The sequence below is a fragment of the Bos indicus genome, chromosome 2 (genome assembly GCF_029378745.1).
Source record: "Bos indicus isolate NIAB-ARS_2022 breed Sahiwal x Tharparkar chromosome 2, NIAB-ARS_B.indTharparkar_mat_pri_1.0, whole genome shotgun sequence".
NCBI lineage: Eukaryota > Metazoa > Chordata > Mammalia > Artiodactyla > Bovidae > Bos > Bos indicus.
In genome coordinates this window covers 31,701,254-31,716,561 of record NC_091761.1, presented here as the reverse complement: position 1 = coordinate 31,716,561, position 15,308 = coordinate 31,701,254, and the positions used below count along the sequence as shown (strand labels likewise).

Here is a 15,308-nt window from a genome sequence, read left to right as displayed (position 1 = left end):
AAAAGAAAAAAGCAGAAGTCACATACCCTTTTCTGGAGAACTATGGGCGTTATTGCGGGCAGAGTGACCCTTCTTGCACTCAGACTCATGCCTGTTCTTCTCAGAGGGATCCCCTCCCGTAGATCATGGACGAAATGAAAGAAATCTTTTATAGTTTCTCCTTGGGAATCTCGGGGCTCAGTGCAAAGAAACAACTAGGAAAGTAATAAATGTCACTCTGCTTATGTGATTCCAATCTACCCAAAGCCAATTAAGGATGGCTGTGGGACAGGACAAGGCAGCGACCAATCAAAGCCCAGAAAACTCAGCCTTTGTCCTTGGAAACACATTCTGATACTTTTGTTTATGATATTTAAAGAACCAGATTAACAGCCATCTAGTTCACTTAACTTTTTTTTCCAAAACAGTGCAATTCAATGCCATTCTTTGTTGACTAGGCAGTTATGTCTTTACTAAAACATTTCAACATATGGCAGATAAGAAACTGTTTACATTGGTCTATTTAAAGTGTATAAATATGCAGATGCACTAAATTTACTTATGCTACTCGTAAAAGTGATAAATGGGTCGATTGAAACATGTTATAAGAGGCATAAAAAAAATAATGCTGAAGTTAGAATCGGTCCAAAAGTGTTCATTTACAAGTTATAATAAAAGGATTTTTATATATATTTAGGCATTTCATCTTCTAAGCAGCTAAAATTTTTTGTTATGAACCTTTCAGCTACCCTTGAAGTTACACACTTAAATATTCCTGTTAAATACAACCTTAAGAATCAACCTAAATAATAATGTTAAATATAAATGGGGCATTAAGCTACAACATATGAATTGGAAATGCTAATGTTTTTTAAAAGCACAGATCTGTGTAACTGAGCATATTTCACTTAATTCAAAGCATTTAAACAATAATCATGCTTAAAGCATTCTCAAAATTTTAACAAGCATTTTGACTTTTGTCTTATAATAACTAAAAATTGTATTTCAGTATTTTTGAGGGTTGGAGAATGGTCCATTTCTGGTTAATGAGAAAACTGTCAATGAAGTCTAAATGAAGAGTAAGAGAAACACTCAAAAATGACAAAAAAAGTATTACAATATTAAAACTAATCTAGTTTTTATAATTATAAAATCTCTTCTGGACTGACTCCTTAACAAGCACCTGCTCAATGCCCTTCACGCAGGACACGAGGTATGATGCACGGTCTTTAGCGTGAGGGGAGCTCCTCATCACTCGATCACAAGGTGGTTGCTGTAGAAACAAGGCAAAATGGAAGATTCTCAGCAACTCAGGCACAGACTTTCCATCTCATTGTCTAGCTGCTACTGGGCAGGGTTCACATGGGTGTGTTTTATATGCATGGTGATCTCATACTCCTCAAAAGACACTACAAACTCTAGGGTTCCCTACTTTGAATTTCAAATCCTACACAGATGGCTCACAATGGTAGTTAGGGGTAGGGGGAGTTCACTTAATAAAAAAGTCACAGTCATCTAATTTGGGGGCATGCATTTGATTCCTATCCTATTAGGGTTATCATGGTCTTTTTTTTTCTTTAATTTAAAAAATAAATTTTTACAAAGTTGAGTTGGTTTCTGCCACACAACAATGCAAATTGGCCATAATTACACATATATCCCCTCCCTCCTAAGACTCCCTCCTCTCCCCAAATCCCATCCCTCCAGATCATCAGCAAGAGCCAGACTGGGCTCTCTGTGCCACACAGCAACTTCTCACCATCCATCCACTCGACACCCAACAGTGTATGCATGCTGATGCTACTCTCTCCATTTGCCCCACTCGCTCCCTCTCCCACTGTGTCCAAAGTCCATTCCCTACATCTGTGTCTCCTTTCCTTCCCTTTAAATAGGTTCATCAATATCGTGGTCTTTTAAAATAAAAACTACCAACAAAAATTCTCCTAGTATTGAGAGGGAAGTCACCATTTGTGAAGGAAAAGATTTTGGTTTAACCTTGACTCACTTTTTTGGCAGGCGCACAATAACAAAGCCCTCTGTAACTACATAGTTTCAAGATTACTATCTATAATTTTTCTTTCTTCTTTTCTCAATTTAGTCTTTGGATATTACAAAGAAGCGTTATCTCTGGTCTCAAAAATGTTTCGACCATAATCCAAGTAATTCATTCCACTAAATCTTGAGGCAAAGTGCCTACTATGTGCTAGGCAGTGAGTTAGGTGGTAGGCACACCCTGATAAATAAGGTATGGTCACCACTTCGTAGTGGAATAGACACTCATTTTTTAAATGAAAAATCACATATGTAACTTTGTTCTGTATTTTCCAAGTCTCTGTAAATGTGTCATCATATTTTCATAATTTAAAAATAAAAACACAATTTAAAAAAATTTTCTAAATTTTTAAAAAGAGGTGAACAAAAAAAAAAAATTACATTCAGTAATGGACTGAGTCTCACTGTGATTAAATGCCAAGTACCAGGGGTGCACCATCGTGACAGGCTTCAAGGAGGAAATGACATTTGCTCTGAAAAGTGATGAGCAGACAAGAATATACAGAACTTGATAACTGATGGAGACACAGAGGGAGCTTCTCAAAGCTGACTGCAAGTTTTGAAGTCTTGGCGAACGGAGAGTTAGAGATGCTGTTTTACATCACACAAACTTTTTAAACACTAAAATGAATCCTTCAAGTCAAAACATCATCCGGGCTCTATATTCATTGCAGTGCAACATACCTGTTCTTAAAAAACATTCAAGAGACAACAAACTGCTGAGGTACAATAGGAACTGTTCAAAATTAAAGTTTACAAATTTTCAGTGAAAACCATGAGGGGTGAAATGTGGTGTTTTGTGACTCTTTGTTCCCAAAAAGATCTTTAGAAAAAAAAAACTTACATATATTTTTCACAGTCAACAAGCTGAAAAGACTAATGAGACAACACTTGCACTTAATAACATCAGAGGAGTCCACTTTTCAGCAATCCTTTCCAAGTGTTCCTAGTGACTGTCCTTTATCTTACGTCCTAATTATTAATTTAACTTTCAGATCAGATCAGTAGCTCAGTCGTGTCCGACTCTTTGCGACCCCATGAATCTCAGCACGCCAGGCCTCCCTGTCCATCACCAACTCCCGGAGTTCACTCAGACACACATCCATCGAGTCAGTGATGCCATCCAGCCATCTCTGTAGTCCCCTTCTCCTCTTGCCCCCAATCCCTCCCAGCATCAGAGTCTTTTCCAATGAGTCAACTCTTCGCATGAGGTGGCCAAAGTACTGGAGTTTCAGCCTCAGCATCAATTCTTCAGAATGGACTGGTTGGATCTCCTTGCAGTCCAAGGGACTCTCAAGAGTCTTCTCCAACACCACAGTTCAAAAGCATCAATTCTTCGGCGCTCAGCTTTCTTCATAGTCCAACTCTCACATCCATACATGACCACAGGAAAAACCATAGCCTTGACTAGGTAAACCTTTGTTGGCAAAGTAATGTCTCTGCTTTTGGATATGCTATCTAGGTTGGTCATAACTTTCCTTCCAAGGAGTGAGCGCCTTTTAATTTCATGGCTGCAGTTACCATCTGTAATGATTCAGGAGCCCAGAAAAATAAAGTCTGACACTGTTTCCACTGTTTCCCCATCTATTTCCCATGAAGCGATGGGACTGGATGCCATGATCTTCGTTTTCTGAATGTTGAGCTTTAAGCCAACTTTTTCACTCTCCACTTTCACTTTCATCAAGACGCTTTTGAGTTCCTCTTCACTTTCTGCCATAAGGGTGGTGTCATCTGCATAACTAAGGTTATTGATACTTCTTCCAGCAATCTTGATTCCAGCTTGTGCTTCTTGCAGCCCAGAATTTCTCATGATGTACTCTGTATAGAAGTTAAATAAGCAGGGTGACAATATACAGCCTTGACGTACTCCTTTTCCTATTTGGAAACAGTCTGTTGTTCCATGTCCAGTTCTAACTGTTGCTTCCTGACCTGCATACAAATTTCTCAAGAGGCAGATCAGGTGGTCTGGTATTCCCATCTCTTTCAGAATTTCCCACAGTTTATTGTGATCCACACAGTCAAAGGCTTTGGCATAGTCAATAAAGTAGAAATAGATGTTTTTCTGGAACTCTCTCGCTTTTTCCATGATCCAGCGGATGTTGGCAATTTGATCTCTGGTTCCTCTGCCCTTTCTAAAACCAGCTTGAACATCAGGAAGTTCATGGTTCACATATTGCTGAAGCCTGGCTTGAAGAATTTTGAGCATTACTTTACTAGCATGTGAGATGGTGCAATTGTGTGGTAGTTTGAGCATTCTTTGGCATTGCCTTTCTTTGGGATTGGAATGAAAACTGACTTTTTCCAGTCCTGTGGCCACTGCTGAGTTTTCCAAATTTGCTGGCATATTGAGTGCAGCACTTTCACAGCATCATCTTTCAGGATTTGGAATAACTCAACTGGAATTCTATCACCTCCACTAGCTTTGTTTGTAGTGATGCTTTCTAAGGCCCACTTGACTTCACATTCCAGGATGTCTGGCTCTAGGTCAGTGATCACACCATCGTGATTATCTGGGTCGTGAAGATCTTTTTTGTACAGTTCTTCTGTGTATTCTTGCCATCTCTTCTTAGTATCTTCTGCTTCTGTTAGGTCCATACAATTTCTGTCCTTTATTGAGTCCATCTTTGCATGAAATGTTCCTTTGGCATCTCTGATTTTCTTGAAGAGATCTCTAGTCTTTCCCATTCTGTTGTTTTCCTCTATTTGTTTGCATTGATTGCTGAAGAAGGCTTTCTTATCTCTTCTTGCTATTCTTTGGAACTCTGCATTCAGATGTTTATGTCTTTCCTTTTCTCCTCTGCTTTTCCCTTCTCTTCTTTTCACAGCTATTTGTAAGGCCTCCCCAGACAGCCATTTTGCTTTTTTGCATTTCTTTTCCATGGGGATGGTCTTGATCCCTGTCTCCTGTACAATGTCATGAACCTCATTCCATAGTTCATCAGGCACTCTATCTATCAGATCTAGGCCCTTAAATCTATTTCTCACTTCCACTGTATAATCATAAGGGAGTTGATTTAGGTCATACCTGAATGGTCTAGTGGTTTTCCCTACTTTCTTCAACTTAAGTCTGAATTGGGCAATAAGGAGTTCATGGTCTGAGCCACAGTCAGCTCCTGGTCTTGTTTTTGCTGACTATATAGAGCTTCTCCATCTTTGGCTGCAAAGAATATAATCAATCTGATTTCGGTGTTGACCATCTGGTGATTTCCGTGTATAGAGTCTTCTCTTGTGTTGTTGGAAGAGGGTGTTTGTTATGACCAGTGCATTTTCTTGGCAAAACTCTATTAGTCTTTGCCCTGCTTCATTCCATATTCCAAGGCCAAATTTGCCTGTTACTCCAGGTGTTTCTTGACTTCCTACTTTTGCATTCCAGTTCCCTATCATGAAAAGGATATCTTTTTTGGGTGTTAGTTCTAAAAGGTCTTGTAGGTCTTTGTAGAACCATTCAACTTCAGCTTCTTCAGCGTTACTGGTTGGGGCATAGACTTGGATTACTGTGATATTGAATGGTTTGCCTTGGAAACGAACAGAGATCATTCTGTCATTTTTGAGATTGCATCCAAGTACTGCATTTCAGACTCTTTTGTTGACCATGATGGCTACTCCATTTCTTCTGAGGGATTCCTGCCCGCAGTAGTAGATATAATGGTCATCTGAGTTAAATTCACCCATTCCAGTCCATTTCAGTTTGCTGATTCCTAGAATGTTGACATTCCCTCTTGCCATCTCTTGTTTGACCACTTCCAATTTGCCTTGATTCATGGATCTGACATTCCAGGTTCCTATGCAATATTGCTCTTTGCAGCATCGGACCTTGCTTCTATCACCAGTCACACCCACAGCTGGGTATTCTTTTTGCTTTGGCTCCATCCCTTCATTCTTTCTGCAGTTATTTCTCCACTGATCTCCAGTAGCATATTGGGCACCTATTTAACTTCAGTCTATGCTTTTTACCACTATTATGAATGGTTTGCATACTCACTAACCTTGTCACGTGAGCCTTAATTTCTTCAGCTGCTGTTAAATGGGAATATAAAGCTATGGCCAACAATTTGGGGATTGCTATGAGGGTCAAGGATATCAATTCTGTGTAGGATCTGGAAGAGTCCAAGGCAGGTGCTGCAAAATATTCCCTGAACTGCTCCTGCAAAGGACTGGGCCAAAGATACTTTCTTCTTAGACTGTGTCACAGATTATGGTTTCCAAAATTCAATTTTGACATAACAGGGTTGCAAACAATATCGTATGGTATACAATGAAATATTATAGGATAGCACTGTATATTATTTTGTTCTTTGCACAGTACTTTGTTAGAACAAGAGTGAATTCTGTCACTCAAAATATGTATATCAAAGTTTCAATGTGAATTAAGACTAAAAAAAAATGATATATAATAATAAACATTATGATGATAATAATATATAAGGGAGCACCCAATATGAGCCAGGCATTTAGCTAGTTTTCATTGAATTCTCACAACTTTATAAGGTGCATGTGTGTGCTTAGTCACACAGCTGTGTCAGACTCTGCAACCCCATGGACTGTAGCCTACCAGGTTCCTTTGTCCATAGAATTCTCTAGGCAAGAATATTGGAGTGGGTTGCCATGACTTCCTCCAGGGGATCTTCTTGACGCAGAGATCAAACCCTGGTCTCCTGCATTGCAGGCAGATTTTCTACTGTCTGAGTCACCAGGGAAGCCCACTCTATGAAGTAGGCACTAGCTGTTCAGTAAATGAAGAAACTAAGGACAGAAGAGCAGATGGCTAAAAATGGTCTCAGAATTAAATACATATTGCAAAAACTTACCCAAATTCACAAAGTATGTAAGTCCATCAGTCAAGGCGAAAATTACATCTGGCCCTCTCCAAGACACTACTATTCTACTCTACAATTTTCTCTCCCACATTGTACTATATAATTTGATGTATAATTAGCATAAAATGTCATCTTCATACCACTCTTTTTCTAATGTACGTAAGCATTCATTTTACTAACTCAATAAATACACATGGGGGTGGGCTTTAGTATGCATAAAGTATGATGCTATTTGCTATCGGGAGTTCAGAGTTGATAATCCCTGATACCTGTGTAGCAGAGGAGCTGACACATGGCAACATGTAAACACTTGGTCAAAGTAAGATACAAGGTTGGATCCAGGCAGAAGGGATGCGGCGTAAGCACCAATCACCCTCTAAGTTCCAAGGCTGCCTTTTAAGCCTCTCCTTTCACTCAACATCAATGAAAGCTTCTTGGAACTTACTTAAGCATGTTCAAATTCTACCTCTTTATATCATAATGTTCTCTCTCTAAGACCCACAAGGCCTCTCTAAAACCTTTCAAGGCCTCAAACCAGTCCCACCTCTTCTGAAAGTTTCACTGGTGATGCTTCATTCAAGCATCTCTCTCTCTCTTTTTTTTTTTTTGCACAAGTTACCTTAGAATTGAGGGGTAGAGAATGTTCTATAAAGTAGGCATTATTTATTCCCATTTTACAGATTCAAACCATATCCATCTTTTCCAGACTCTTTACCCTAGTTTAGTCAAGCTTTAGCTACTGTTTCCTAACATTCTATGTTATTTAGAATGTATGGCACCCCACTCCAGCACTCTTGCCTGGAAAATCCCATGGACGGAGGAGCCTGGTAGGCTGCAGTCCATGGGATCGCTGAGGGTCAGACACAACTGAGCGACTTCACTTTCACTTTTCACTTTCATGCACTGGAGAAGGAAATGGCAACCCACTCCAGTGTTCTTGCCTGGAGAATCCCAGGGACTGGGGAGCCTGGTGGGCTGCCGTCTATGGGGCCGCACGGAGTCGGACACGACTGAAGTGACTTAGCAGCAGCAGCAGCAGGCTCCTTGAAAGTAGGGACTTGTCTTTGTTGTTGCTGTTTAGCAGCTAAGACATGCCTAACTCTTTGCGGCCCGATGGACTATAGCCCGCCAGACTCATCTGTCCCTGGGATTCTCCAGGCAAGAATAGTGGAGTGGTTTGCCATTTTCTTCTCCAGGGGATCTTCCCAACCCAGGTATCAAACTCACATCTCCTGAGGCTCCTGCATTGGCCGACAGATTCTTTATCATCAAGCCACGAGTGAAACCCAGGGACATGTCTAACTTCCCTTTGACCAGCACTCTGTCTACTTGAGTGGCTTTATACATGGGGGAAAATGCTGTAATAAATGCTTCCTGTTTACTAAATCCTACAAATACTTCTTTGGGGGACTCATTGACCAATCTCCTGTCTCACACAAAACAAAACTTATTTCCCTCCTTCACCTTCACTGTGTCCCTGAATATCGTGCCATTATGCTACCCAGTGGGGTAGCTAATTGCCCCTCCATATTCATTAACTCTTTTGGGGGCTCCAAAATCACTGCAGATGGTGACTGCAGCCATGAAATTAAAAGACGCTTACTCCTTGGAAGGAAAGTTATGACCAACCTAGATAGCATATTCAAAAGCAGAGACATTACTTTGCCAACAAAGGTTCATCTAGTCAAGGCTATGGTTTTTCCTGTGGTCATGTATGGATGTGAGGATTGGACTGTGAAGAAAGCTGAGCACCGAAGAATCGATGCTTTTGAACCGTGGTGTTGGAGAAGACTCTTGAGAGTCCCTTGGACTGCAAGGAGATCCAACCAGTCCATTCTGAAGGAGATCAGCCCTGGGTGTTCTTTGGAAGGAATGATGCTAAAGCTGAAATTCCAGTACTTTGGCCACCTCATGTGGAGAGTTGACTCGTTGGAAAAGACTCTGATGCTGGGAGGGATTGAGGGCAGGAGGAGAAGGGGACGACAGAGGATGAGATGGCTGGATGGCGTCATTGACTCGATGGACGTGAGTCTGAGTGAACTCCGGGAGTTGGTGATGGACAGGGAGGCCTGGCGTGCTGCAACTCATGGGGTCGCAAAGAGTCAGACATGACTAAGCAACTGAACTGAACTGATTCATTAACTCCCTCAAAGATGCAGATCAAAACTGGCCCCTCCAAGAAGTCATTCTCTGCATCTAAATTATATCATTTCTTGTTCTATACTTTTTTTAGGGCTTAAACTTTTCCATTTCTCATGCCTTTTTCTGTACATACTAATAATTGCTTTGATAACTAATAAATCCTTTTGTAGGCCTTTAGTTATTTGCCCAAGGAAAATATAATCCTTAAGGGTGAGACCCAGGATTTCCTTTCCTGTGCTGCTCCCAGAATACCCAGCAGAGTGCTCTCTGTGCATAGTAGGCATTATGTTACAGTCAATGTGGAATGACGACTCACTCTGGTCACATGGTGGACAAGCTTCCTTTTTCATCTTAACAATTGCTAGCCTTATGATTTATTCTGAACAAAAGCACACAATCTTCTTCACAGGACCATTTGAATATTCTTTTGCTAACTGACAAAGTTCTGGGCTTCCCAAGTGGCTCGTGGTAAAGAATCTGCCTGCCAATGCAGGAGACGCAAGAGAGAAGTGAGTTCGATTCCTGGATTGGAAAGATCCCTTGGAGGAGGAAATCCCCTGAAGGAGGCAACCCATCCCAGTATTGTCTGGAAAATTCCATGGACAGAGCAGCCTGACAGGCTACAGTCCATGGGGTCACAAAGAGCTGGACATGACTGAGCAACTGAGCACGCACAGTCCTGTCAGTGGTCAGCAGTGTTGTCACTATATTCAACTGTTGTCCTAAGAACACTGGATTCAGAAAAATCTTAAAATATTTAGTTATAGCAGTTAATTGCAATAAGTAGTCTGGATCTTTAGATACAAACTCAGCACTTCTAATCCTATCAGTTTATCTTACTCAAATACCTTTTGCTTCCCTAGGTATATGACACAGCATCACTCTTTATACTTGGTGGATCTGATAGGATCTTCCTCTATCTTACTTTTCCTCCCCCACCTTGACAGCTCTTTCCTTCCATCAAAAATGTCTGGACTTTCTTACTGATTAAAACTCTGATAGAAAGTTTCTTCTTTTAAAGAAATTACTGAATGACTTATGAGACTAGTGATGATAAATATTACTAATCTACAGGTCATTCAAGTATTTTTAAAAGTGCCTACGTATTCTTTCTCCAGATGACACAGTTTTCTAGGAGCATTATGGCTGCCGACCAAGGAGGCATGATGTATTGTGCTATCTACAGAAAGGTAGATGGACACATAAAAATAGTTATAACAATATGTTAAGTTCTTTAACCAAGTATACATAAAGTTCTGGAACCATAAAAGAGAAAGACATTAATTTCACCATGAGCAAGCAGACAAGTTCCTCAAGTAGACAAAATATTCAAGAATGAAAGTAATTCCAGATAATGGAAACATATACAAAGATGAATCTGGAAAAGCATGAGCCAGCCAACAACGGTCATTCTATGTCACACTGAGAAGTTTGACTTTCATCCTCAAAGGTAGCAGTATTTGATAAGATGTGGCCTTTATCTTAGTGTGAAAGATAAACTGTGGAATGGTGACTAGAAGGAAGAAAAAGAGAAAGAGAGAAATTAGTCCTAAATGAGTCCCAGAGAGAAATGGAAATTATCAAGATAGAAACCAAGATTTCAAAGATGACAAGGAGGAGAAATACAGGATCAAATAGTAAAAACATTAACAAATATAAATAAAACTATATTTTCCCTGTATATGAGTTTTCAACATAAATTATAATTTAAAAAAGTATAAAATATAAAAAGCTAAATGTCTTATCTACATTATTCGAATTTCATATACTTTAAGGTTCTCGTAAGAAAAATGGATCAGGAAAGTAGACAGAAAACAAACACTAACTTTCTTCATGCCTCTAAAACCTTAAAATAACAAGAAGAAGGAAGAAGAGAAGAAAAACGAGAGAGAATTTCCTTGCTAAAAGAAAATAAGTCATTTCTCTCTTTTTTTTTTTTTTTACCATGCTGGGATACAAGAAAGGTACCTTCAGCATACCATTAATTAAAACAATTTCTGAAAGCTAGAAGTCATTGAGATTAGACTGATAAGAACACAAGAAATTACAGCCAGAATTTGTGTATAAGGGAAAAGATGGTGAAGGCAGATCCAGAGAACTTAGGTTTACAGTATATTTAGAGAAAGTAAGAGAAAAGGAATGCAGAAGATGAGGCAACTAAAACTCTCAAACATTATTATAACAAAAAAAGCTAAAAACTAGAAAACAATATAGGAGATAAAGTTGAGAAAGTGTCTTCTATAATGTGAAGGAAAAAGTCAAAGAAATGAAAAGAAAATCATGGAGGAACACTCTAAAAAGATCAACACACACAGAATATGTTACAGAAGGAGTTTTAAAAAAAGAAAGTACAAGGAATAAGAAGGAAAAGGCAGAAGAGAAGTTCCCTTAGCTGAATAAAGTTACAAGTTTTAAACTAAAAGTTCCCCAGATGGCTAACATGAACAAAAAAGGAATCATGCTCAACAAACGGTGGGAAATGCGACAACTTCAAAGAGAAAAAAAATTCCTAACACTTTCCAAGAGAAATTTTTGTTTACCTGCAATGTAGGAAAATCGGACAGTCATCACACTACTATCCAGTTTCTCATCAATGTCCCCCCTGAACACAGGCACAAAAATCCCTTTAAAAAGTAACAGAAACCAAAGGAAGTAAGAAATCAATTTTTGCAGGAACACCATACCTCTGTAGCAGTGGGAAGTCATTATATTAAGAAAAACTTCACGTATTCCCAAATCCCTTCGCTTAGAAGAATTAAAGACTGAAAAAAACATTCAATCACAGAAAAGGGAAAGTCTTTTTAACTTAGTACTTAAATTGTGGCTGTCTTCCTCATGAACCTCCCAAAAATATGTTCCAACAAAAACCCACAGCTTGTAGATGAATATTAAAACAGACCCTTCCTCAAATCTGTATAAACATATTATGAATGGGAAGAAAGAAGAAAAGGCACAAGAAAAACAAATGGCAGATGAGGACTACTTGCAAGAAAAGTACTGGCGAAGAGCAGATAAAATTTAAGATCACACATTAAACCAAAAATTAAAAAATAATTAATGAAGCAAAATCATACCTATTTGCACACAAAGTAGACAATTAAAAGTATAAGGAAGAAATACCAAGACAATAAGAGGAGATGAATCATCAGCTGACAGAGCTCAAAAGATTTAATTGCTATGTATTGAAATCTATAGGGAAATCAAAGTCAGGATAAATAGATGACAAATACAAAAACTGCAACCAAAGAGAGAAAAAAAACTGCTTTAAATTTAAGAAGCACTAGAGGCTAAGACAGTAAAGAAAGCTCCTGCAATGTAGGAGACATGCATTGGATCCCTGGGTTGGGAAGATACCCTGGAGGAGGGTGCAGCAACCCACTCCACTTTTCTTGCCTGGAGAATCCCCATTGACAGAGGAGCCTGGCAGGCTATAGTCCATGGGGTCACAAAGTCCATGTTTCAAAGAGTCAAACATGACTAAAGTGACTAAGCACAGCACAGCATAGAAACAGAGAACTAAAGACAAGAAAATCTACACAATCTTCCCAGAAGAAAATCAAAATATTGGAAATAAATAAATATATAAAAATAAAATATAAGAAACATTTTATAATAAAATACATACTGAAATCTGAAAGATATATAGATATACATATTTGTATTTATTTATGTATAGCTGAATCAGTTTGCTGTATACCTGACACTAACACAATATCATAAATCAACTGTATTTCAATTTTTAAAAAGAGATATATTAAAGGGGCACATCAGAAACTCATTCTACACAAAGTTTACTTCTAAAAGAATTTAAGTATTTTCCTCTCAGTAGGCTCTGATGGCCATATACTATTTTGCTCTGAAATGAGAGTTCAACATTCCAATAAAGGCTTGTTCCATATCTGTTGAGAGAGGGACATCTTCATACTTTCTAAATGCTAGCTTCTGCTTAGATATGATTGCAACATAAAGTATCTTAGTATACTTCAAGGAAAAGCAATGTAAGAGCTCTACTGTCTGAAAATAAGAAAAGAATTGTCCAGTGGATTGGTCTATTCTCTCCACACGGAAAATGAAGCTACTTGTGGAATGTTCATTGATCATTTGTCTATAGTTTAATAGGTATTTAGCAATACAGTTGGAATAATAGTGAATATATGTGATATTTTGTAAAAATTCATTAATGTATTTCCTAGCTATAAAATGCAGGATGTAGAAGTCTGTATTGAGAGGTGTGAAAGCTTTAGTTGCAGTGTAACAGCAGAGAAATATCAAATAAGACTAGGAAAAGGATGACAATTTTCGCTTCATTCCTTGTATTTTTGAAGGATATGTATTTTATTATACTCAATGCTTCTTGGCATTCTCTCCTGCAAATCTTTCTTTCCCCTAGATAAGAATGAGTAAGTTACCAAAAGGTAACAATGAGTTAGAAAAAAAAAAGGTAAATTTAGCTCAAACACTCAGTTCTATCTCGCCTGCCACTCTGACCAATAAGTGGACATTGAACTCTTTACCCTTACATGACAAATGTAGTTGTAATTGAACCTAGGTTATACCACTCAAGACAAGACTGAAATGTTAATTCCAACTTATAGTAATCTTATTTTCAGACCTGACGAGGTTTGCGGCTGGCCACTGGTTGCCCCATCGCTCATCAAAAGATTCTGCAGACCCGTTTCACTTAGATGTGGGAGTCCAGGTTTATTTTGTATGAAAAGTGAGTGGGTAGCTGGGAAACGAATAGAAAGTTCTAGTTTTGCTTATGATCTAAACTGATTTCTCTATTCCAAATTTATATTAATAAAGCTGAAATGCTATTTTAATGCTTCAAAAATAAAATACCTACCAAAGGGCACATATCCGCAAAGAAAGTTATTTTAATAGCCAACAGTAAAATATTGTACTTTACTGACTTGAAATTTAAAGAATGCTTCGGACATCAAGGCAAAAAAGCCCTAGTGGCTCATAAGGGGAAAATCTATCGGTCGCAGTATTTCTCCTCGATAACATTCAACAAGTTTCACTGGACCTCAGTGCCTTCTAGTTACTCCAATGGATGAAGTGAAGCCCATGAAATACTTGCAGAAAGAAAAACAGAAAGGAGATTTTTAAATCTAGTGAAACTCATTGATTATAAAGACAACAGACAACATTCAAAAGTTCTGAACATATGAAAGCACATAAAATCTTGTTCCCATGGAACCTTCTTGAAGAATTTACTAGGAGATAAATTGCAATCATCCAAGAGACAGCTGGAAAATTCAGAGGAAAAGGACTATCATAAATACCAAAACTAATTATGGAACTAAATCCCTATGTAATTATGCTGCTATAATAAAACTAATATAAACCTTAAAAAATGCAGAAATGATAAAACAAACATGGAAAGATAAAAGCTGAAGGAGGAAAAACATGGAAATGTTACTGAGATCAAAAGCTATTATTTAAGACTTAAATCACAGGATAATTTAAATTGCTTTATAATGCTAAAGCCAGCGGGTAGAAAAGGGAGGAGGAAAAAGAAAAATATTAATTTTATTATTGCTCCTTAGAGGGGATTAACAGATAATGCTTAAAGAAATAAGAGGTTTAAGGGTTTCCATATATAGTCATAATGATAACAGAGATGTAAACCTTTCTAATTAAAAGAAGGCAATGCTAACAAGGCAGAATACACAGTAAATTTTCTTCAAAACCTGTAAGTTTTAAAACATAATAAATAGTACAACAGGAGTAACACCAAAATTTTATGTTATCTCAATAAATGTCAGAGAGCCAAATTCACCTACTGAAAGGGAACAAACTTTCAAAATCTGCTTTAAAGCAGATTCCACTCTATTCTGTGGGAAAGAGACTTCCATAACCACGTGACTGAGAAAGTTTAAAGACAATGTGGGAGAGTGGCACAGGGGTGAGAAAGGGAAAAAAGGAGGGAAGTGGGGCTAGGGAAAGAACAGAGGTGGGGGGTGGGGAAAGAACGCAGTGAGCAACATCATGCAAGACTGAATCCAGGACAGAAAAGCTCTAGACAAGCAATGAAGACAACTTTAATGTTAAAGATGCGATTCACAATAAAAAACATATACTGATCATGAATGTCTAGGTGTCATATGATACACATCCATATAGGAGATATAAGGAACATCAGAAACACTCTATCAATAGACTATTATCCAACCCTCTCAAACCATGATGAACAGGTGTATTAAAAAGTAGACATAAATATGAAAACTATAAATAGTTTGATGTAAGTAATAAAATGGGTTTAACTGCTACATATTGAATTCTAAGGTTAAATTGAGAATATAACTTCTCTTT

General features: G+C 38.2%; 1 protein-coding gene across 5 annotated transcripts in view; it reads right to left on the bottom strand.

Moving 5' to 3' along the window:
• The window catches only part of GRB14 (growth factor receptor bound protein 14), a 128,139-nt gene that overhangs the window by 68,813 nt on the left and 44,018 nt on the right, over positions 1-15,308 (bottom strand). Inside the window, exon 1 of one of the 5 annotated variants that reach the window (XM_019971756.2) lies at positions 27-586. The exons of the other annotated variants lie outside the window; for them this stretch is intronic. Coding sequence (XP_019827315.2) covers positions 27-89 — 63 coding nt within the window. The 5' untranslated portion in view covers positions 90-586. Of the gene's footprint in view, positions 1-26; positions 587-15,308 lie in introns of those variants that run through there. 5 annotated transcript variants of the gene reach the window in all.